Genomic DNA, 24,152 nt, shown 5'->3' on the forward strand with positions numbered 1-24,152 from the left:
CTGGGTGGCAGGCGCCCCCTCGAGCACTTGCATCCAGCGCTGGGACTGCATCCCCTGCCGCTGCATCTGCCAGGCCTGGCCCGAGTCCCAGTAAATCATGCCAACCAGGTCTCCTCTACCAGCTGTTCAAAGAACCGTAGGAGGCTGGTGCAGCCCAGCTGCCCGGGGCCGGTGAGAGCCTGCCGTGCCGCCGTCCCCGGCTCAGCAAGGCAGCTCCTCTGCAAGCCAAGGCGCAGGGTGACGCAGCCCTCGCCCCCGGGGACGGCGTGAGCTGGATGTTACTATGACTCATGTTAGACATGGCGATCGCGTGCTTCTGATCGGCGGGGAGCTCAGTCCCCATGGCCCAGTCTGGCCCAGTCTCCCAGGGAGCCACATGGTGCCAGGTGTGAGGGCAGGTTCCAGTTCCCATTACACACTGGAGGACCCTCCTGTGATGGGTCTGCAGGGCGGGGGGGGGGGGGGGTGACAGCCAGCTGGGCCTTCTCCGCTTTCAGGGAGCTGGCAAGGGGTTAAGAATGTGTCATCTGAGCTGCAGTGAGACCTTCAGTGGAGACAGACAGGGCTTCCGAACATGCTTCCTGAAACTGGGGCCCCACGGCGCTGGATTGTGCTGGGGCCTGGGAAGGGCCATGAGGTGGGAACCCCCGTCCAGTTCCAAGGCTGAATGCCTGCAATGCTTCCCCCTGCCCCTTTCCCTGCAGGGCAGCCCGGCTCAGACGCTGGGGCGCTCTGTGTGTGTGTGTGTGTCGCTGGGGTGCTCTCTGTGTGTTGTGTTTGTGTGTGTGTGTGTGTGTGTGTCGCTGGGCGCTCTGTGTGTGTGTGTGTGTGTCGCTGGGGCGCTCTGTGTGTGTGTGTGTCGCTGGGGCGCTGTGTGTGTGTGTGTGTGACTGGGGAGCTCTGTGTGTGTGTGTGTGTGTGTGTCGCTGGGGCGCTGTGTGTGTGTGTGTGTGTGTGTCGCTGGGGCGCTGTGTGTGTGTGTGTGTGTGTGTGTGTGTGTGTGTGTCCGTCCCTTGGCACTGGGAGCAGCGGAGGCCCCGGTGTCTGTGCCAGGCAGCGGCTGTGCCGGCTTGGGGGCTTGGAGATCGCTCAGCCCAGCTCCTGGCTGTGCCACGGCGACTCTTCCCGCAGCCACATCGCGCAGCTCCCTGCGTGGGAGCGACACTGACCCACTGCTGCCTGCTCCCTCCCCAGGGACTCTCCACCCCGGAAACCCTGTCGCCTGGCCCCACTGCTCGGGGCTCCTCTCGCTGCCCTGGGGCCTGGAAGCCTCCAGTCCCTTTCCCGGGGCTGCACTGATGGTGGAGGCTGGAGCGGGGGGAACCCAGAGCTCCTGAAAGGGGCCTGGGACAGCAGCCTGGCCTGGAGGCTGTTGTGGGCCGGCTGCTCTGCTGGGGGAAAGGCTGGTGCCATGTGGGGAGGTTCGGAGCAGGGCTGGGGACTGTCCTGGGCTGTGGGGATCCCAGGAGCGACCCTGACACTCTGCTTAGTGGGGCTGCAGCTGGCAGGGCTGTTGGAGATGTCCCTTTTCTGGCGGGGCTGTGGGGGATGTTTAAGCCGTACGCGAAGCTTGCACGACCAGCAGCGTAGCGCTCCCAGCTGGGCTGTCCGTTGGCCGTGCTCCAGGGAGGGGCTCTGCCCCACTGCTCTCCTTCCCAGGCCTCTCTGGGGAACGGGAGGAGCCAAAGGGGAACCCGTCTGGGTCCCACGTGTGCTGGGTTTGTCACGCTCTCGGTTGGGAGAATGAGGGCGAGCAGGACAGGACACAGCAAGATAGCTCTCGGCTGAGCCCCCCCGGGCCGAGGAGGGTGCAAGCTGGTGCCGGGGGCGTTTCTCCCGCACTGGTGCTGCGCTGCACGGAAGCCAGTGAGCCAGCTCCCCGGAGGGCGTAAGCTGGCGTAGCTGCACTGAAGTCTTTGGAGTCAGCAGAACTACGCTGATTTACACCAGCTGAGGATCCAGCCCCTGTGGTTTACGATCCTGAGCAGGGAACGTCTCGCCGGTCCTGCCCCAGATTCCAGTGCAGTTTAACGTCTCTGCGCAATTGAGGCAGCCGGTGCTGTTGCTGGCAGGGAAAGGGCTGAGTGCCACGTGGGGGAGCAGCAAGGCTGGGGGGTGCTGCGCTGCTTCTCCCTTCCACGTAGAGCCCCAGCAAGCCCTGGCTCGTCCATGCAGCGGGCGAGGGAGCGAGCGTCCCTGTGCCAGACTGGCCTGGCCCAGCCCGAGCAACGAGGGGGGCTTGCTTCGTATTTCAGTCAGTATCTGCTGAGCCAGACAGTTGTTTAATTTCCCAGGCAGGGACGGGAGGGGAATGGAAAGTTTCCCTGGGAGCGAGAGTGCTGTGTTTGCAATGCGCTTCCTGCTTTGTACCAAACGGACAGTTTGTCTTCTCTGAATGGGACCCGGGGAGACGGACCTGCGAGACCCTCGGGAAACGGAGCCTCGTAGCAACGCCCCGCCGGCCCCCCGGGCACGCTCGTTCACCTTCAGCCAGAGCACAGCGTGGAGCCGGAGCGAGAGGGGGCAGGCAGCCTCCATGGAGCTTCTGCGCACAATCAAACTGATGGCCTGAAAGTGACTGCAGAGGACCCCGCGCCCCCTCTCTGCCAGCCTGGACCCCGCTGCGTGAACGGGACCCATCCCCTGCAGGTCCCCACTGTGGGCAGGGGAGCCCTCGAAGTGATTTTCCTGGGGGAGATTTTTGAACAGGGGGGGTGAAGGCCCAGCTGAGCCTCTTGTGCACGTGGGCTCCCCCCGACTAATTTGTGGCTCCAAAATGCTGAACCCGAAGCATGGCTCCCCGGGGGCCTCCCCCTGCAGCTCCCCCTGCAACTCGCCCATCCTCTTCAGGAAGCTCATGATGAATCAGAGCATCCGCATGCAGCGGCGTTTTACCGTGGCTCACCCCCTCTGGTAAGGGCTGGGGCTGCCCGCCGCTGGGCAGGGCAGGGCAGAGCCAGGCTGGGCAGGTAGGGGGGCTGCCCACCGCCAGACAGGGCAGGGCAGGATGGAGCCGGGCTGGGCAGGGCAGGACGGAGCTGGGCTGGGCAGGGCAGAGCTGGGCAGGGCAGGACAGAGCCGGGCAGGGCAGGACAGAGCCGGGCAGGGCAGAGGCTACCGCTGGCGGGCCGGTTCCAGGGTTGGCAGCTCACAGGGTGCTGAGACCTGAACTCACTGGGAGACTTTGAGAGGTGCCTGAAGATGAGCTGGGCAGTTAGGCCTGTCTGTGTGGCCTGGGGCACTTCCCTTCCCCACCTGGCTGGCCCCAGCCCAGCTCTGCAGGTTATGTGGGTGACACAAGGTACCAGCCATGGGTGGGCACTGACAAGCGCAGGGTGATGCCAGGAGCTGGTTCCCCAACCAAGCACTGTCTTTGGCGGGTGCTCGGTAGGTGCCTTCCAGCCAGGTGTGGTGTGGGGGTGCTCCCCTCTGCTGGTCCGTCTCCCTGGCCGCACCATGGGAGGCTCATGCAGAGCTGGCCCACGGGGTGTCCCTAGTGCCAGGAGCCATCAACCCTGCCTGGACCCTGCAGCCCTGAGCAAAGCAGCTCTGAGGCCAGCAACCCCAGCACCTCTTGCCTGGCGAAGGCCCTGGGGTGCTGCAGGGTTCCCCCTGCCCAGCCCCCAGCATGCAGCAGGCCAGGTGCATAGGGGATGTGGGGCTGGGCCGTGGAGCCGAGTGGGGAAAGCAGTCTCAGGCCAGGTCGGGCAGCTCCAGCTCTGGGGGATCGAGCCCTCCATCCGCTTCTGCAAACGGGTGAAGGTCCCAGTCCAGCCTCCCGCTGGCTGAAGGGCCTTTGTTTGCCTGGCCTGGCCAATTACTTCCTACCTCTTCCATACTCCACCTGGCAGAGGCCTGGGGCCAGGGCAGCCCCTCTCTGGCCAGTGGGCTGCCGGGCTATGAGGACGGAGGGTGCTGGGGATCCGGGAGGAGCCGGGCTGTCTGGGAGCTGGGCTGCAGCTGCACAACAGATGTGGGAATGTAAATAGAAAGGGCGTTTGTTATGACAGAGAGAGGAAAACAAGCAGCAGACTCATCCTGTGCCCCCCTTCCCCCCCGCCCCCCCAGCTGGGCAGGCCAGGTGGGCCACAGGGGTCGTGATGCTGGGTCCGGCGTGCCAGCTCGGCTGTGCTGCCAGCAGGAGCCAACCACGCACCTCCTCACGCACCTGCGGGGAGCCCTGGGTCTCTCCCCATTTCCCCGTCAACTCCCCTGCCCCCAGCACGCCCAGCCCCACCCCTGCTAACACACGCAGGAGCCAGCAGCCCTGGATGCAGCAAGGCTGGGGGCTCATTGATGCCCCAGCTCTGCGTCCCCTCAGCTCCCACCTGCACCTGCCAAGAGCCCCAGGCCGGAGCAGAGCTGTCCCACTCGGGCTGGAGGGAGCGAGCTGCAAATGCCCCAGCTTTGCACACTGGCCTTGGCACTGGGACGCCCTGCCCCGGGGCCTGGTGCTGCTGAGCGCGTGAGCAGGCTGCCCGCCAGCCGGGTCCTCCGCATGCTGCCTGTAGTCAGCACAGGGGACCTCTGGGCCTTTGACCCCGGCCACTCCCCTGCTTGGGCTGCCCGCTGGCATGTCCCACACAGAGGAGTCTGGGGAGGCAAGTGGCAAGCTCTCGGGGAGGGGCATTAGTGCATGATGGACGCCAGGCAGCAGCGGGCATTGTTCTCCCAAGGCCACTGCACCCGCCCGGCAGGGGCCCAGCTCTGGGGGGAGGGGCCGGCTGCATCTGCCCACTTGGGGCAGGGGTTGGCCGGGTGACTGGACATGAAACAACGAGCAGTGTGGCGGGCTGCACCCCTGGGCCACTGCTCCGCAGATGGTGCCTGGCGCCGGCCCGCAGTCCCGGTGACCTTTCCAGACAGGCTGCGTAAGGCGGCGTGTGATGCTGGCAGCTCCAGTCCATTCCTGGGATTTCTCTCCCCCCAGTCCCTGAGCTGGGGGGCAGGGTGCACGGCAGCGCCTCCTGCAGGAATGACAGCCCAGAGCTGGCCCGGCAGGTCTCCGTGCACAGGGTCGCGGGGCTGCCCTGCCTCCGGTGCAGGACGTGAGCAGCTGAGCCCTTTGCAATGGCAACAAGAGCTATTTATAGAGGAAACAAACCTCCCAGGCCGGCCTGCCCCAGGCCCAGACTGGCCGGTGAGCATCAAAGGAGACAGCGTGGGACAGAAAGTACGTTTGAATTCAGTTACTAGTCTCCTGGGAAGGGCGCGGTGCCAAGACCTGAGTGTGCTGGGCCCCGGCGGGCCCCTGGCACCTCCGCGGCACGGCCCTCGGGCACACCGGGCTCCCCGGGCCGTGCCAGTGTCTCCATGGGCCTGTCTGTGCTGACACCTAGTGGCTCCGGGCTGCACCACACTCTTTGGGGCTGCACCGGTTTCCAGCTAACCTTACTGTGGGTTTTTGAAATAATAACAGTGACTTGGCCCCTCTTGGCTCAGCCGTGGGTCAGCCCCCTTGCTCCCATTTTACTGGGGTCTGCCCCTCCTGCTGGCATGCAGCATGTCGGTAGCAGAATTGGGACTAGAACCCAGGAGTCCTGACAGACACCCAACCCAGTGCCCGGGCCATTGCACAGCCAGGCAGGCTCTTCAGCACACGGGCACCTCGCAGACGTGGGCACTGAACCCACCCTGACGTGAGGGCCTTGCTCGCTGGGGGGCCCTTGCTGCTTCGGGGGCTCGGGGCTCCTAGGGCAGCAGGGTGCATGGCAAAGCCCCCAGCACAACTTACAATGCTCCCCACAGCACCCTCCCCAGGAGCAAGGTCCCTGCCGGGGTCCCAACAGCAAGCCCTGAACAGGGTGACTCCCCAGTGGCACCTGGCCCTGCTTCCTGCTCAGCATGGCCTCCCTGCCAGGCAGCTGGGAAATGGCTGGCAGAGGCCTGAGTGCCACCGGACCAGCCCTGGCTAAACAGATGGCGGGCAACCCAGCCCACGTCACACGAGCCCCTTCCTCCCTCTGCTCTGCCAGTGGCTGCTCTCCGCCCACAGCAGGGTGTGACGAAGCGGGACTGTTCTTAATGTTTCCTCTGAATATTGTGGGGGTGCCTCAGTTTCCCCTATGCAGTTCTTTAGTGTCTAGGGGGTGGGATAAGGGTGTATGATCATTGCAGAGCCCTAGAGGGCAGGTGTGTGCAGGGGTCTGGACACAGAGAATGGCAGACACCCTGTTTCCTGGCCACTGATGGCCTGGGCCCTTCCCCCCTGCAAAGTGAGAGCTGAAGGATTGGAGAACAAAGGAATCCGGTGCCCTCCTGGCCCGGGAAAGGGACAAAGCCCAGAGGAGGAGGGGCTGGAGAGGGTTTCAGTTTGGGGCTGGCTGGGGACGAGGAGTGAAGTGCAGACGGGGTTGTCTGCCTCACTGCCCCCCAGAATGGACCCAGCTGAGGGGTCCTGTTCTCTGCACCTACAAGCTCTTTGTTAGACCATGTTCCTGTCGTCTAATACACCTGTTTTCCTGGCTGGCTGAGAGTCCCGTCTGACTGCGGAGTTGGGGGGCAGGACCCTCTGGCTTCCCCAGGAGCGCGCCTGGGCCGACTGGCTGTGGGACGCGCACAGAGGGGCAGAGGATGCTGAATGCTCCAAGGTCAGACCCAGGAAGGTGGAAGCCGGGTGAGCTGTGTGTCCTGCAGACAGGCTGCTCCCAGAGAGGAGACTTCCCCAGAGTCCTGCCTGGCTTCGTAGGGAGCAGTTCCAGAGCATCGCCCGGGGACTCTGTGACACTGGGGCCCTGGCTATTCACCGTGGAAATGGCTAGCAGTCCCCAGCTCTGGTGCCAGTGCTGACAGCTCCTGTGTGGCTACGGTGAGTGGAGGTCCCTGCTCTTTTAATGGCCTCTCCCCACTCAGGGCTCGGCCCACGCGAGGACATGGCAGGACTTGGCTCAGGCTGTTTGCAGATCTGGGCCCGGTGGCTTTTTTTCAGCCAAGATGCTCATGCAGCTGGCACGTGGTCTCTCTCGTTAGGCACTTCATTCGGAGAGGAGGGCCCAGGCCCTCAGCATTAATGGAGATTTGCTGATCTGGCGGGAATGCCGTTGCTGCACTGCTAGGAAGTGAAGCCAGCCAGAGACCCAGCAATGAAATCCGAGGAGCTCCCCTGTGCAGGTCCAGCCCTGCCCTGCGCTCGGTGCCAGAGGTCGCAGTGAAGCTGCAGCCTGCTCCCTGGGGCTGCCGGTCTGTGATGCATTCCTGCGCCCAAAGAGCCAGGGCTCTCGCCTGCACTGCTGGGCCGTGCGCAGTCCCAATGCAGCGCAGCTGTTCCTGCTGGGCACCGTGGGGGGCCTCAGCATCACTCACCTAGGGCCAAATCTTCCAAGAAATTCTTGCTCTCGCGGGAGAGGGGGCTTCTCCATGGCTCTGAGTGAGAGCTGCTGGATGCTGCCCCTTGGGCCTGATTCACCTGAGCCACCTGCAGCCCGTTGGCCTTCCCTGGGGGCAGTGGGAGCTCCGCCCCTGCAAACCAGGCTCTGCATGTGGAGAGCTGGGAACCCCAAGCCAGGGGGCACTTTACCAGCCTCTCAGATGGACAGACGGACGGACAAACTCCTGCTGAGAGAGGTGCAATAGGAGATCCCAAGCCCAACATCGCTCTGGACAGGAGGTGTCCAATGGTTCCTGGGCAGCTCCAGCCGTTGCATCCAGTGCCGTTCCCTGAACCAGCTCTGCCCTGGGTGGCTCCCAGCGCCCCAAACGCCTCGTGGGGCCCGGCTCAGGGCGGGGGCTCTTGGGCCGGGGAGGGGCCTTGCTGCTGGAGCTCGCAGGCCATGTGGATGGGCACCAGGACACGGAGCGAGAGCTCTGCTGGCAGCAACGCTGAGCTCCCTCCATGTTGCCACGGGAGGCGATAGGGGGCAGTGAGACCTTTGGCTTTTAAAGCACCCGCCCATCAGTAAGGCAAAGCCATGCCGAAATAGCACCAGGGCTGTGGCCAGCTCCAGCTGGAGGCCAGGGATGTGGAGTCCTGGCTGGGCACCCACAGCACAAATGGTGGCTGTGTCCATCCCTGCTCTGGAGAGCTCCGCAGAGCCTGAAACAGGCCCAGCAGGTGGGGAGGGCTGAGTCCCCCGGGATCAGGTCAGATCCGGGGGAGAGAGAATGGCGCAGACAAGGTAACAGTGCCACGTCCGCCTCTCCACTGTCTCTCCCGATTCCTTGTGGCTCTGCCGTGCTGGCTGGGACCCCATGGCGTGGCCTGGCAGCAGGAAGAGGGAATGGGCTCTGGACACTCCACCCCACAGATGAGTTTGAGCCAGGGCCAGAACTCCCGATGGGCTCAGCAGCCAGCCAAACACGCAAAGATCACGAGTCCGGCCCCAGAGCCGGGAGCACTGGACAGATCGTACCGGGGGGTCTGGGTCTTCACCTGTCTCTGAGTGTCGGCGTCACCCCCGGGCCACAACTTCAAACTTTGCTCTACAGCCAGGAGGAGGAGAAACCTCTTGTTCTTTCTTCAGCAAGAGCCACGCCCACTCCAATCCCCTGACTCCAGCAGCTGGGGCAGCCAGGGAGACACCAAATCACGTGGGACTGACGAGGAAATCTGAGCTCCCATTGGCAGACACAGGCAAGCTCTCCTTTCACTGGGGGCTGCTGCAAGTCTGGCTCTAGAAGGCTCTGGGGCCACCCTGCCAAGCCTGGGGCACTGCTGCAGGGCGTGTAGCAGCATTTGCTTCTGGCTGGAGAATAGCTTCGCCAGCTGGGAGCTTGCAGGCACAGTAGCCGTGGGCATGCAGTGACCTCCTTTGCCAGGGCCCTGGGCACAGCCCCAGCTGCCCACACTCACTGATCTCTCCCTGTGAAGCCTGGCCTGTTGGGTCAATCTTCTGTGTTGCTTTGGGCTCCAATGTGCTGTGAATCGCACGAGCTGTTTGCCTCCCCAGGGCCCGGACGCGCTTCTGTCCCGGCGTCCCTGGGCGATGCTCTGGAACCGCTCCCTTTGAAGCCAGGCAGGACTCTGGGGAAGTCTCCTCTCTGGGAGCAGCCTGTCTGCAGGACACACAGCTCACCCGGCTTCCACCTTCCTGGGTCTGAGCTCGGAGCATTCAGCCTCCTCTGCCCCTCCGTGCGCTTCCCACAGCGAGTCCACCCAGGCGGGGTCCTGGGAAGCCAGAGGGTCCTGCCCCCCAACTCCGCAGTCAGACGTGACTCTCAGCCAGCCAGTAAAACAGAGGTTTATTAGATGACAGGAACATGGTCTAACACAGAGCTTGTAGGTGCAGAGAACAGGACCCCTCAGGCGGGTCCATTTTGGGGGGCAGTGAGCCAGACAACCCCGTCTGCCCTTCACTCCATGTCTGCGTCCATGAGCCGGAATTAGGGGTGGGCAGTGGGGGGCATCGGAGGAGCATGTTCCTTGGGCTCTTCTGGCCTGGCCACAGCTCCTCTTGCCCATCCACAGCCTTTGCAGAGCTTTTTTCCCCTCAGTCTCTCTCCTCGCCGTCCGACCAACCGCTCGGCAGCTTGGTTGTATCGAGGACCGGCCCTGGAGGGGTTGTGAAGCCTGAGTCCCCCAGGAACCTGGGGATCCTGCTGGAGAGGACGCAGGGTCCATGGGCATCACCCCGACGCTGGGCCAGGGTGCTGAGGAGAGAATAGGGGAGAGGGCTGGGAAAGGGTGAGCTACAGCCTCTCTCCACAGGGGCAGGCCAGGGGCTGCCCAGTGCGGCCTGGCTCGGGTTTCCGTGCCCGGGGCTGTGAGGCAGCCTGGCAGACGCGGCCAGAGCTGCCCCTGCCGGATGGAGTGCAGTGGTGCCCGCCCTTGAGAGCCAGAATTTCCTATTTAGGAGCGAATGCAGCAGTTTCTCTTGGCCCGGGACCAGGCTGCAAATGATGAGGTGCTTCTTGATCTGCCGTTGTGGCGAGCGGCCGTGTTGGGAGGACGCGCAAAATAATGTTATGGAGCCATTTTATCCAGGGGCCTGGAACAAACCTGGGGCCACCCGCTGGCTGCTGCTGGGGCAAGGCAAGCCCCTACTCCCAGGGCTTCACAGGCACGTCGGAAAGGACCCCAGGACCCTCTCTCTTCCCTGCGTCGGGTTCGCTGTCCTGGGTCCCCCTGAGGGCGGATGGCTCATCTTTCGGGGCTTGGGGCCCCCTGGCTCAGGGGTGGCTGAAGTTACTGGAGCTGCTGACACCTGCAGGGCCCGGCTTGGACGGTATCAGGGGGATTCTGGTCTGGGGGCTGGGGATAGACCACAGATCTGTAGCTCACCGGGACGGTTTGTACTGGAAACAGGAGGCGCAATGGGGCTTCGTGTCTCTGGTACCATGGGAGAAATGAACCAGCAACGTGAAAACAAGCAATTGAAGACAATGAACATCGTGTTTCCCCACCGGTCGCACGGCTCCTGGAATCCCGGGCTGCTGCTGGTGGTTCGTACCTCGCGGGGGCTCATCACAGCCCTGTGGGTCAGGTGTCTCCCTGCCGCCAGACCCCCTGTTCAGGCGCATTCTGCTGAGTGAAAGTGAGTCTCCGAACTTGGAGTGGAGCAGTCAGTGGGGCCGCAGCGGGCATGGCAGAGGGGGTTTTGTTCCCCAGTCAGAGGGCCGGGGGAGATGCCAGGAGGTGAGGGTGGGAGCGTGGAGATGTGCGCTGCAGCTTGGTCCTGAGCTGGGCAGACTCTGGCTCCCGGGAGCATGCTGCCAGACAGCCCTTCCCCTGTCCAGAGGCACTCCTGCATGGGGTACATACGGAAGGGAAAGGGGGGTTAAGGTACGGTTCCCATGGGGTGGGGGAGAATGGGGGGTGATGTTTGGGGACCCTGTCCTCCTGGCCCATCTGCGTGTGGGAGGCCTGGGCACCTGGGACAGAGCCAAATCAGCTACTATGGAGCCACAGCTGCAGCATCTCCGGGGCTCTCTGCGACGCACTCTGGCTGGACCTGAGGGAGTCGTGGAAATCGGTCTCCTGCTAACACCCCCAGCACCTCTCTCCCGTGGCGTCACCGCACGCTGCAAAGGCAGGCAAATGGGCGAACAGACTCACAGCCCAGTGTGACCCTTCCCCCCAGGCTGCTCTAGCAAGCAGTCCGGACTCCTGGGTTCCCAGCTCTGCCGCAGATCTTAACCCCTCTGCCTCACTCAGGAGAGCTTCTGCCATTTGCAGAGAGATGCTGAATGAATGAAGCGCTGGGGACGCTGGGCTGCAGGCCTCCATCTGCATAAGTGCAAAGTATCCGTGTTCTGAAATCAGATGGTTCAATGGACCAGGAGACCGCGGGGGGTTGGTGGTTTGCTCCGACCCTCGTGTATTTAGGGGAGGAAACCCTTCCTGTGCTGCTCGGCCAGGCACCTGCTGGCCTCACGCTGCTGGGCCAGGACAGTCCCATCCCAGGCCAGCTCCAGGACAAATGGGACAGGCCTGGGGCGTAGGGCGAGGAACTGGAGTGACGAGTACCAAGGAGGACGCCCTGCCAGGAGGATGTATGAGCCCGGGGAATCGTCTCCCCAGAAAAGGGCTGGAAGCCCCCGTGCTGGAGACGTCTTGTAAGGATTCCTTTGGCCCCAGAGAGAGAGATGGGCACAATGGGACCCATGAGCCACCTCCATCGGGTACTGGCTGTGACTGCAGACAGCAGAGCATGTGCAGCTGCCTGCTAGGGGCCCATCCGCCAGGGAGAGCTCTCCCGCTCAGCCTGCTGCCCCCATGGGCTTCCTGCCTTCCTCCTGGGCCCTCGCTCTAATTGCCTTCAGAACAAGGCCAGTGGGAGTGGCATGGGGCGTCTTCAGCACCCGCCCCTGGCTGCGTGTCTGGGGATCGGGGCTGGCTCATGGAGGTCGCTGAAGGTCACATCTCGGCACAAACGGGTGGATCGATGCTTGGATCAATTGGGGAGCTGCTCCAGTGACGCACGTCCGCCCAGCACCAGGGCAGCTGGGATCCAGCCTGCAGCTGTGATGGGCAGTGCAGGGAGCCCGCATTACCCCCCTCTCTGTGAGGCTGGGCAGCACTGGAAGGGGATGTGGCTCTGGCAGTGAGAACGGGGCCAGGTCTGGCCTGGGGTGAGCTCCAGATGAGAAACCCCCTGCAGGGTAAGCTCGGCTCTGGGCCCAGGATGCTGCTGCAAGCCCAAGGGCTGCAGTCTCTGACCGTTGGCACCATGGTTCCCCATCAGCCTTGCGTCACAGGGGGGACATGGGCATGCAGGAAAGTGACTTGCCAGACTGGCCGTCCCAGGCCCAGCGTGTGGACCCACCATTGCCCCTGTGAGTGGGGCTGTCGCAAGGGATTTCACAGGCAGACTGACCAGGGCACACAGCTTGTTTTCACCTGTCCGGGTGGCTTTCCTCCTTACTCTGCTCCCTCGGCCGTGTCCCGGGGCCACGCACTTTCTCATGGCACCATGGAAACGGAAGCCGGGCCAGGATCCGGCAGCGAGAAGCTGGGAAAGTGGGAGCCGCAGGGGTGCTGTGCCAGGCCAGGAAACCTTCCTGACGTTTTCCCTGCACCCGGTTGTGAGCTGCACCGTTTCTGTCACAGCGGTGGTTTGGAAACCAGCTGGAGAAGGGGCAGGCGGGGAGAGGGGCCTGGCGGGACCTGTGCAGGTTTTGGTGGAGCACAGGCTGTGGGGATGGCTTCCCCGTCACACAAGGCCGGCAGCCTCGCTGGGTCCTTAGCTCGCCTTTCGTGCTGGTGGAAGGTGCTTGGCACAACTGTGGCCCTGAGTCTCTTCCCCTGCTGGAGAAAGGAGAACGAGCCCCTCCCTGCACCCCACCCTGCTGAGTGTGTTGCTCTGGGGCAGCCCTGGGGACTCACTGAGTGGTGGTGCAGTCAGGTGCCACAAGGAACAGCCCGGCTGGAGGGGCTCTAGCAGGGGGACAGTCTGCACATGTCCACACTGCCAGTAAAAGTCGTGTTCGTAACCCACGTGAGCTAGCTCAGGATAAGATAGCAGGGAAGAGGCTGCAATTCAGCGTGTCTCAGCCCCTGCAGTTGCTCCGATTCACACCCAAGTGGACAGCTGAGTGGCCGTGTTTTCCCTGCTCACGTGGGTTACGAACACACCTTTTATTTGCAGTGTGAATGTATCCTGTGAATCCAGACAGCCATCGGTCTATTTCTCAGAGGGCCTGCAGCTCCCTTTCCCGGGCAGGTGAGATGAGAGGGTGGGGAGACTGTCTGTGCACAGCGCATGTTGGTAAACATGCTGTTCCAGACAAACCCGTGCTGGTCCAGGGGCTCGTGCCAGCTCCATTCCTCGACGGAGGCACACGCCATCCTGCTTTGCCGGCACGGCATGTTTCTGCGGAGAGCATCAGGCACACAGGAGTCTGCCTGGCATTCCAGAGGCGTCTGGAGAAAGGCTGTCAGGGGGGGTCTGCCGGGACCTTGGTGCTGCTCCCAGAGTCCGGATGGGCACAGGACAGGGGATGCCCCCTCCTCCCTGCCAGACCATTCACGTTGGATGTAGAAATGGTACCAATGTGAAAGGCACCTGGGCAGAGATTAAGTACCCTCCGTGCTGAACTAGAGTGGGGATAGGCAGGCTGGGGAAGTTTTTGCACCTACACATGGTTTGGGAGGTTAGAAGCCTTCAGACCAAATACTGTCCCATCCCCCTGTCCCAGCACTGGCTTCTGGCCTGTGGGAGGCTCCCAGATGCTTGGAGCAAATATTACAGGGCTGGATTTTGCTCGGAGCCTAGACTCTGTCCTGGCATCTTGGCCAGAAACATCCCAGGCAGCGCCCATGCCAGGAGCTGTGTGTCTGTGTCGGGGGAGCAGAATGGGCCATGGGCAAAGGTGCAAGCTGTGAGCTGGAGAGGGGCTCTCAGGCCCCTCTGCTCTGGCGGTCCCTCAGGGTTTGCCTGCACCTTTCTGCGTACGGTTTTCCTCGTGCAGGAAAAGCTAAACGAACCCGTTAGCTGACAAGGCTGCAGCTCTGCTGGCTTGTGCCTGGCCCGATCAGAGCTCACCAGCTGAGCAGCGGCTAGCCAGGCCAAGGGGAGGAGACTTCTCCAGAGCACCCGGGTTCTGCAGAAAGTGGAGTTGGCGCGTCAGCTGGGGACACTGTTTCTTTTGACCCAGGGCCCAGCCTGCATGCACCCCAGAGTTGTGAAACTGACGCCCTGGCAGCACATGGCCATTAAAAACCCCAGGGCCGCATGCCAGTTCAGCTACTTAAATTCCACCCCATTTCGGTCGGACTGTTTGCACCCGCCGGAGTTACAGATCGCGCCGAGGGTGACTGGAAAGGGGAGTTAGTGGGAAGTCTTGCTTCTCTCTCCTGCCAGGCTGGGCAGAGCCCGGGTGGCTGTTCGGCTGGTGCTCCACAGCGTTGCCTCCGAGGGGAGCTCTCCCGCATGCGCTGCTCTCGCCCAGTAACACACCAGCGCAGCTGCCAGTCTCGCCCAGTTTGGAGCCTCTCCTGGCACTAGCACCTACTTCACCCCGCAGAGCCCTGCGGAGGGCAGTTCTGTCTGCAGAGCCCCTCCAGGGGTCCAGAGGAGGAGAGCCGGGGCCGCGAGGCAGTGCCCCTTTAAGGGCCGGCCAACCTTGCTCATTGATCCGACCCAGCTGGGAAAGGGCCAGGAGTTCTGTACAGGGCTGAGGATGCTCAGTCTCTCTGACCGTAGGGAGCTGGGTTCCTGCAGGAATGGACCCTACTGGGGAAGCCTGAGAGCCAAGCCCAGGGTGGGCAGAGGAGCTGCTTTGTTTGGGTGGTTTGGCCTGAAGAGTAGCTCTGAGCCCAGCAGCCCCGGCTCAGGGTCTGTGCGCCTGGCCAGACACTTGCCCTGGTGGAGGATGCGGACAGGTGATCAGCCCCAGGCACTGCGAGGAACCTGGGGCTAGGCTGGGTAGGTGCTAGCCTCATGGTCTTCACTGTGTTTACACTCCCAACCCCCTGGGAGGCAGGGCCAGGCTCTTACCCCCAGGCAGATGGGAACTGAAGCCTGTGGCAGAGCAGGGAGTTGGACCCAGCTAGGCTGGGGCCACCCACTCGTCCACCTGGAAGAACCCTTGGAAACATCAGCAGGAGCCAGACAAACCTGTGTGAAATGCCAGGGAAAGGCCTTGGGGTTTGGAAGCACCATTCTGCCCTGTGCCAATGGAGTCTCTGACCATGGCCCCCTGACCCGGCTCCATGTCAGACCCCCCAGCACAGCATCACCCCGTTGCCCCATGGGAACAGTCACCCCACGCTAAGCAGCGTTAGCTGCGTCCACACTGGGCTGCTTCTGCTGCCCTCACCTCTAAACGGATGTGGTGGGGGGAAGGCTGCAGAGCACGGTGCAGCGAGCCCAGCAGCCGTGGGGCGAGAGGCCGGCTGGCCCAGTGGGTAGGGCACTGCGTGGGACTCGGGAGAGTGGGAGCAGGTCCCTGCTCTGTGAGCATGGACCAGCTGCTGATTCTGTCTGTGCTTCACTTCCCCGTTTGCCTGCTGGGGTCACAGCCCTGCCTCAGGGAGTGGCGGGAAACGTGTCCCCCGCGGCGAGGGTCTCGGATGTGACGGTTGTGGGGGCTGTAGAGTGGGACAGAGCGTCACTAATAAATGACTTCCCATTCCTGGCTCAGCTGTGGCCCTGGGGAAGCAGGGGGAATTTGGGGCTTTGAGCGAAGGGGGTGAAATCCTGTCTGTAGTGCCCTTGAGCCCCACGTCTGGGTCCGGACACGAACCGTGGGCACCCGCCTGGGCGAGCTGGATTTGCCTCTCGTGGTCACTGTGGCAAAAAGGCTGCCGTGTCTGGAACCATGACGTCATTACCCTGCTGCCAGGTGGTATCCAGCCCCCGTGTCCCCAGCACGGCCCCGGCTACCCTGCTTCTCCAGGGGGCCACCCCAGGACTTGTGTTAACTCCTCGCCTGCTGGTTGCAAGAGTGGCTCTGCCCAGCCGACAGCTCTGCTGCCTGCATCCCCTGGCACACTGGTTCCTGGGGCACGAGGCAGCCTGTGCCAGCCGTGCCCCGGGGGCGCGCCAGGGAGAGGCCGTGGGCAGGAGCCAGCAGGCACATGCTGGGTGGGAAGGAGTTAAAGGGAAATATTTGCAGAGAGCTGAACGTGCCAGCTGGCCCCTCCCTCCTCCCCCCAGTGACATCACGGCGGAGCTGGCGAGCTGGGCTCGCAGAGGGTCCTGTGCCGGTTGCCGGCAGGGGGGAGCAACCCAGGGCTGGGAGCTGCGGCTGGCAGCAGGGCAGAGGGAAGGAACTTCTGGGGCAGAGCAAGGCAAAGCCAAGCCAGCCCCCGGGGGAGGGAGAAGGGGGGGGGTGCATCTGAGCCTGCAGCCGGCCTGGGGGAGCCGGCACCCTCGCTAGGAGCTGGGCAGCGTGGAGAGGGGACAGGCTGGGAGAGCCAGCCATGGCTGTGTGGAGCTGCCTCGTGGGAGCAGAGAGGCTGAGGGAAGCTGGGCGCGGCATGGCGAGGTGCCCGTGCCAAGCCCACCCTGGGCTGCAGCTCCACAGAGCCCCCTAGACCTAGGGGTGCAGCGGAAGGTGCCGTGGGGAGTTGGCCTTGGACGCAGTGATGGTGGTGCTGCAGGGCAGCCCACGGGAATCTCGGGCCAGGCCCCCGCGTTGAGCTCGCTAGAGGAGAAGACTCGCCCTCTCTGCAGCTGTGGAGGGGCCGGGGCCTGCTGGCGTGAGAGCTACTGGAGGGCACGGGACAGGATGAGCCTGCCCACAAACTGTGGCTCCGTGGCCCTGGCAGATTGCGCCCTTATGGTCTGCAACGGCCACCTGGCCGGCTCATCCCGCGCTGTCAACCGGCCCATCGACATCGTGCAGAAGCACAGACGGTAACTGCGCCGCTTGCCGCGTGGCCACTACTCTCCGGTGGAAGGGGTCAAATCCTGGGGCCAGCCCGGCTCAGGCCAGCTGGCTGCCGACACTGCCAGCCCACGGACCATAGTGCAGGCTCCAGTGATGGGCTGTGTGCGAAACAGCCAGCCTGGGGCCGGGGAACCCCATTGCTTGTTGGCTTTGGGGCTGGAGCCTGCTGCCTCGGCGTGGCCCGTAATGCCAGGGGGTCCAACCCGAGTGGCTCCTTCTGGCTCTGCTGCCTTTGGAGGTGCTTGGGGGCCACCTGGGGAGAATCCCTCGCTCCCTCCCCTCCTGGGACTGATGGGGCAAGGAAGCAGAGTGGGGGCTGGCTGCCCTTTCGCGGGCTCTGGGCACATTCAGAGGGGAGAAGGCAGAGCGGGTAACGTGTGTCGAGGGCTCTGCACCCAGCTCCCCCAGCCAGGAGTGACCTGGAGTGTGGTGGGTGGTGCAGGGAGGAGGAAGTTTCCTCTCTGGGGGGTGGAGGGGCAGGGCAGCGGTTGCTGGGTGGGGAGAGACCACGGCGTCTGGGCATGTTTACAGACCTGGAAAGCAACCGACAGGCACGGGCAGGACACGGCCCCCCTGGCCCTTCCCACCTGAGCTGCAGCAAAGCCCATCCCCGGACCCTGCTTGCTCAGCCCCACATCCTGCGGCCGGTCCCCATGACTGGTGGCTGGGATGTGCAGGCTGCCTTTCCGCGGGCCCCTGGCTAGCGCCGTGGGAACGCTGCAGGCTGAAGGGAGCCGGGGCGGGGCGGGGAGCAGGGCTGGGTGGAGGCCCTGTTAGTAGCAGAGGGTCCCGGGGTGATCAGCGTGCTGGTCAGGGGCACACTGGGTCTGTGCCATGGAGTCCTGCACTGCACACCTCTGAGGAGGCAGGGGCTGAAGGTCCAGCTGGTGTCTCTGAGCCCACGGGAAGCCAGGGAGCTGGGGAGGGCAGCTCCCACCAGCTCTGATTTCAGGTGGGGTTACGCCTTCACTGAGGGGAGAGCTCTCGTCAGGTGAAAGTCTCCACGGGCGACGTGTGGGGCCAGAGCCCAGGTTTCTCCCTGTGCTATCTATAGGACTGGAATAAAGTGAGATGGGGCCTCCAGCCCCACCCCGCCCAGGTCAGCGCCAGGCAGGGCAGGCCATGTGGTGCTTTTATCCTGCCAGTGGCTGCCTGACACCCCCTGGCACCTGTGGGGCTTGTCACCCGAGCAGAACGCAGGGTGTCACCCGAGGGATGTGTGCACTCCGGGAGGGGAATCTCATTAGAGCTACCGTCACTTCTGTATGTGCTGCGAGGGGCAGGAGCCCCCCACATACACACGCCCAGCTCCCCCCCCCCCGCCCCCGGACAGCACAGTGCAGCTGGGCTGGAAGGGCTGAGTGTGGGGCGCCGGCTGGGGCAGTGAGTCCTGCACCTGTCCTTTCGTAGCATCATAGCAACCTTGGGCTGGGAGTGACTCGAGAGGTCACCGAGCCCAGCCCCCTGCGCTGAGCCTGGACCAAGGAAACCCAGACCAGCCCTGACGGTCTTGTTCAACCTGGTCTTAAACCCCTCCGAAGACGGGGATTCCACCACCGCCCTGGGGAGCCTGTTCCAGGGCTCATCTCCCCCCATCTCCCTGGCTGCAGACAGCCCCCACCTGAGAGAACACACAGAGCAATTGGCCACATCCTCTCGCTAGAACGGCTCTTCATGGATTTGCAGCCTGTTACCAGGTCCCCCTCAGTCGTCTTTGCTCCCGACCAAACATGCCCAGTTTTGTAACCTTTCCTCACCGGTCAGGTTTTCTGAACTGTAGCAGGTTTGTTGCTCTCCTCTGGCCTCTCTCCAGTTTGTCCACATCTTTCCTAAAGCGCGGGGCCCAGAACTGGACACAAGACTCAGGTGAGGCCTTACCAGAGCCCAGCACAGCGGGACAATGGCCTCCCGTCTCTTACACACGACACTCCTGTTAATACACCCCAGAATAGCAGCCTTCTTTGCAGCTGCATCAAATTGTTGACTCTCATTCATTTGTGGTCTGCTATAACTCCTGGATCCTTTTCAGCAGCGCCCCCACCTAGCCAGGTATTCCCCAGCTTGTAGCTGTGCATTTCATTGGTCCTTCCTAAGTGAAGTACTTGGCTCTTGTCTTTATTGAATTTCATCTTGTTGAATTCAGACCAAGTCTTCAGTTTCTCCAAGTCGTTTTGAATTGTAACCCTGTCCTCCCAAGTGCTTGAAACCCCTCCCAGCTGGGGCTCAGCGGCAGATTTGGTCAGCATACTCCCCTATCCGCTATTGCTTTGTGGAAGCGATGGAGTCGAGGGCTTTTTCCATTGACAAATCGGTAAATTCTGTATCGCCAGCAGAGCAGCAGCTGGACTGTCTCTCTGCGCTGCTACCTGACACTCCCGCTGCTCCTCAGCAATTCTCAGCCCATCCTGGGGCCCCCTCCAGCTCCCAAACTAGCTGACGCAAGCTGCTGGGCCTTTTCCACTTCCCAGCATCCACTTGGAGGGGGCAGGCGTCCTGTGAGGAGGACAAGCAGCTCAGGCCAAAGCAAATAATTCCGTTGTCAGTGTCCAGGAAATGGCAGGGCTGCTGAAAAGCAGCCCCGGGCCTTGACATTGCACCGTCGAGGGGGTGGGGATGGTTCTCAGCTCAGCTCCGCAGCGGGGGCTGCGTTTCCATATGCAGCTCGAGCCATAAACAAGGGTGGGTTCCACCCGACCATGAGAACTGGAGCAGGGCTTGTCTGGGGAGTAACGGGGTGACGGTAAGGAAGGGACGATACCGGCTGAAGGTGGGGACACGCTTCTCAGCCGTGAGATGTTCGTGAGTGGGACTGAGTGAGAGCTCAGGGACTTGGCACGTCTGAAAACACCTGCCTAATGCCAGAAACTGCAGCAGGCCATCTCTCTCACAGCTCTTGGTCTCAGGGAGCAGTAGCGGGAAAGAGGCCCAGCTGGACGGTTTGGCACCCTCTGTCACCAAGCTCCATGGAGGGGCCATGCTGTGCAGGGGGTGGGTGCCAGGAAAGCTGCCAGCCTGTTTCAGTATCTCTCTGTAGTTCTACGAAGGTGTGCTAGGTGCTGTAGAGTGCTGGTCTGGGGAGCGAGCCAGGCCAGGGATGGTTGTTAATATTTATGGGAGCGTTGAAGGGCTGTTTTCACTGCCGGGCGAATCTGAGCTGGGCAGGCTGCAAGCAGGGACGCTTCAGACAGGCTAGAGCCCAGTGCCCTGGCCTTGGGGCTGAGCCAAACCAAACCCAGCCGGAACTCGCCAGCTCCTTGGAGAGTTTGTCCCACGTTACCGGCCTTCTGGCTGAGCCTCAGGCCAGGCTGCTGCCCAGCTCCCTGCCACTCCTTGGGACAGCCAGTGTGGGGCATGCAACAGACACACAGGTTCCTACAAATCCCCGTGAACCAGCCCTCTGGATGGTACATGGCTCGGCCAAGCCCATTGTTCCCTTCCCCGCCCCGGCTGTGACCTTCCTGCAGGGAAGGAGACAAGTGCGCTGATTAGCTGAGCTGGGCCAGTCGATGGGAACGGGGGCTCCTGATTCCATCCCAAAGTGGGGGCAACAGCTGCTGCTGGAAAATCCTATTGAGCAGCTGTTAGAGCAGCATTCGGCTGCGCTGACCTCTTCTTCCCAAGGTCGGCTCTGCTGCTGTGGGTTGCTCCAGCCCTGGGGGATGTGCTGGTGGCTTGGGCAGCGCTACCAGGACCATTGCCTTTGATCGGGCGGGGCAGAGCCGGGGCTAGCAGCACTGAGCCCCTAATTCATGTTGACCTGTGGGTTGGGTCCCTGCACCGTCCACAGAGCCTGGCTCTTTACAGCTGTCCCTAGCAGGGATCGTGAGGGCCTGGTGCACAGCCTGCAGGACTGCCAGGAGTGTCTCCCTGGAGCAGGCTTTGGACCGGGCCCTTGGAGAGCTGCCTTCTGCAGGGGGCTTAGAGCACATCCCAGAAGTTCATAAGTGGCGGGTGAATATCACGCCCTCTGTTACACAAACAGGGAAACTGAGGCAGAAGGCAGCCTAGTGAGTCAGTGGTAAAGCTCACAGTAGGACTCAGGCACTAGACAAATAGTATTTGGCAGGAGTCTCTGGCTGCCCAGAGCCCGCCCTGGCCTCCCCACCAGCCTGAGCTGCCCTGGCACGGCTCATAGCCCTGCGCTAGGGGGTGGCAGCTGGCTGAGTGCAGGAATCCAGGTAGATGAGGCTCAGGCTGGTAGAGCAGCACGTAGTATGCCCGGGGGCCAGGCCTGGTCCCCGTTTGTAGCTTGATAAGAACCTGCCCATTCAGCAAGGCATAGGGCTGGGCACCGTTCCCCAGCGCCACTTCATGCTCCAGATCTGCACCCACCCACTGCTGCTCCCAGAGCCAGGACCCCGCTCCCCTCGGATTAAAACAATCTGCCAGAGGGGAGCCCACCGTGTGAGACGGGCAGGATGCCTGCCCTGCCCCAGGGGGCCCAGAGATGGGCCAGTGGCAGTAGGGCTGGGGGGATGCAGCACTATGGGGAGTGCGGGGGTAAATGGGGCACTGCAGGGGGCTGGGCCTGGAGCTTTTAGCCCCAGGTGCCTGGGCCTTGGGGGTGCTCAGGGTGCTGGGGGGCTGGCATGGGGCTGGGCATGCTGGGGTGGAGCAGGGGTGCTGCAGAGCACCCCGGTTTGTAATTGTAGGGTTATACTCGAGAGCTAGGGTGGCCAGAGCACCTCATTGCCATGGGGGTCGCCTGCCATGGGGGTCTCGCCCACAGAGCCAGCAGCAAGTGGGGGTTGTGACAGTCACCCCAGTGTGCCTGGCTGCCTGTGGGGCAAGGCTGGGTCTGCCCCACAGCCCTGTGCCCTGATTGCAGTTTGACGGAGGAGTCTGGGTGTTAGAGAGCTTATTCCTTCACTCTCCCACTTCCCTGGTCCTTCTCGCATGAACAGAGAGCAACAATACCCGAAGTCCGAAGGTGCAAACAATTCGATGTTTATTGGGGTGAACTTCCAGCAAGCTTAAATACAAGTTCCTTTTTCCTTATTTTCGAATCCCAACTTACTTCCTGTTTGCCCCTAATTTATATAGTAATATTCTTAGCTATACCTTAACCAATCATTCTACTGAAATTTAACTAACCAATCCTAACATATTGTAACATGATTAGCTAACCAATTATATCCCACCACCTTAATTAGATTACACCCAGCAAAATTAATTATACAGCAGACAGGAACAATCACAGAACCAGACAGAGATTATACAGACAAACAATAGCAAAGTGGGAAAACAATACAGAAGTGAGGATTTCACATCCCAGCTATTGATAAGTGAGTTCTTGCCAGACAGGATGCTATCAAACTAAGTTTCCTTTTACATTTTCTAGGCACTTCCCTTTCTTTGGAGGTGATAGGAATTATCAGGACAGGATTGTATTCAGGACAGGATTGTATTCCTAACAGCCCAATAGCACCTTCTTTCAATGTGGCTAGTTTGGAATGTGAGGATGTGACTGTTCGCTTCCTGGCTTATGGCTGCCTCTGCTGCTTAGCCAAAGGCCTTAGCCTAAGAACAGGGCCTCAAACTGTCACAGTAAGAGAAGGCCCTTACACCAGCAGACAGTGATTTTGATTCTTTTATACCTCTAACTAGCCAAGTAATAAGAATACCCCTAAATTCTTAAAGTACAGGCCTTTACAGACAGGCCTGAATATCTATATCCTAACACTGGGCTGTAGCTGTTCAGAAACCCCTTTCCCTGCCCCTTATCGGGCCTTTCATCGGTCTGTGCCTGTGTTCCCTCCCCTTCCTCAGGCTCCCTGGGCTCCTGGCCTGGCCCCGTGTGCATTGAGTGGGGTTCAGAGCTGTGAGAAATTAGCCAGGAGCGTCCCAGAGCAGCCCGTGCTGGGCAAGGCGGTGTGGGCCCATGGCAGGTCTTGGCTCGCTGTCTTCCCTCTTCTGAGTCTTTCCTCCTTCCCTCTCTCTGCAGCTTTGACATTGAAAATGGCCTTTCGTCGGGGAGGAGCCCGCTGGACCCCCAAGCCAGCCCCGGCTCCGGGCTGGTCCTGCATGGGAACGTCCCTCACAGCCAGCGGCGGGAGTCCTTCCTCTACCGCTCCGACAGCGACTATGACCTGTCTCCCAAGGCCATGTCCCGGAACTCCTCCATCGCCAGCGACCTGTAAGCACCAGCCCTGCCTCGGCCCCGTGCAGCCCCTCTGGGATGCCCCCTCCCCGGGGGGAATGCGCCCTGGGCTGGCAGGCCATCATAGGCCAAGACACCCAGCCTAGGGCCAAAGCGGGACTGGAGCAGGGCCTAGCCCTTGTGTGGGCCCTTTCCCACAGGGAGTCAGTCTGTCTGTCTTTAGTCCAGCCAGACAAAGCTGAAGTCAGTGTGCGGAAGGGAGAAGAGGCCCGGGGCACCGGGCTATAGCTCTGGAACAGGGCTAGGGAACAGCGGGAGCCTGGTGCCAAGCTGCTGGGGCTGGAATTGCATTGCTTGGGGGCATCGTGCCAAGGGGCAGCTAGTGTAACGCAGGGGCCAGACACCACAGCTTGGGCCCGCTCAGCAGCCAGGCCAGCCCCAGCTGGGCTCCCCAGCCTCACAGCTCGCGTGTCTTGGCCTTCCTTGATTAGGCTGGAACCCGTCCTGGGCAGAGGGTGGTTCCATGCCAGCATATCACTCACCCCCTAATTTGTGGTGCCCAGACCCTGGGGCAGCCCTGTGCATGGGGTTCCCGCCCCCCAGCCCCTCCCTCACTGCCCACTCAGGGCCTCATGTGCCGTTTTTCCCGTACAGGCATGGAGAAGACATGATCGTCACGCCCTTCGCGCAGGTAAGAGTCTCTTCCTCCCTGGCTCGCCCGGCCCGGCCCAAAGCTGGGGCAGTTGGGAATTGCTCTGGAGTTGGATCTAAGCCATGCTCCCCACAGACAAGCACATCTCCATCCAGCACCCACCACGTCTGACCACCACTGCACTGGCCCCCTACGCTCCCATAGACGTGTGCCTGGAGGCCCAGCAGCTTGGGGCACCATTGTGCCAGGCACTGCACAAACACGCAGCAAACGGCCGTCCCTGCCCCGAACTGCTCCCAAGAACCCTGAGCCCAGGGTATTGAATGTCTCCTTGGCTTTTCTACCAGGAGGGAAAACTCTGCCTCTTGCATAATAGGTCCCAGCCGCTGAGTCAGGCAGTCTGGGAAGGGAGTGTCCAGACAGACAGGACAGAATGACGGGCCTGGCAGAGAGCCCTGGACTTCACCTGCCCCATCCAAACACCAGCTGCTCCCCCACCCCCCAAATACTTAGGCACCATCCTGGCACATGCTTCCAGGGCTCAGAAAGGCCTTTGGGACATCCCCTCTCCTCTCCACCTCCACCCACCTCCCAGGCCTGGGGCAGATCCTGCCTGTGAGCTCTGGCCAT

General features: G+C 62.1%; 1 protein-coding gene across 5 annotated transcripts in view; it reads left to right on the forward strand.

Moving 5' to 3' along the window:
- Positions 1-24,152, forward strand: part of PDE4C (phosphodiesterase 4C) — a 105,130-nt gene that overhangs the window by 56,426 nt on the left and 24,552 nt on the right. For 4 of the 5 annotated variants that reach the window (XM_037885882.2, XM_037885883.2, XM_037885884.1 and 1 more), the window contains 2 exons: positions 22,715-22,906; positions 23,525-23,561. In XM_037885882.2, coding sequence (XP_037741810.1) covers positions 22,715-22,906; positions 23,525-23,561 — 229 coding nt within the window. Of the gene's footprint in view, positions 1-1,701; positions 2,914-22,714; positions 22,907-23,524; positions 23,562-24,152 lie in introns of those variants that run through there. The other variant, XM_037885885.2, reaches the window with a different exon arrangement.

The sequence above is a fragment of the Chelonia mydas genome, chromosome 25, assembly GCF_015237465.2.
Source record: "Chelonia mydas isolate rCheMyd1 chromosome 25, rCheMyd1.pri.v2, whole genome shotgun sequence".
Lineage (NCBI taxonomy): Eukaryota > Metazoa > Chordata > Testudines > Cheloniidae > Chelonia > Chelonia mydas.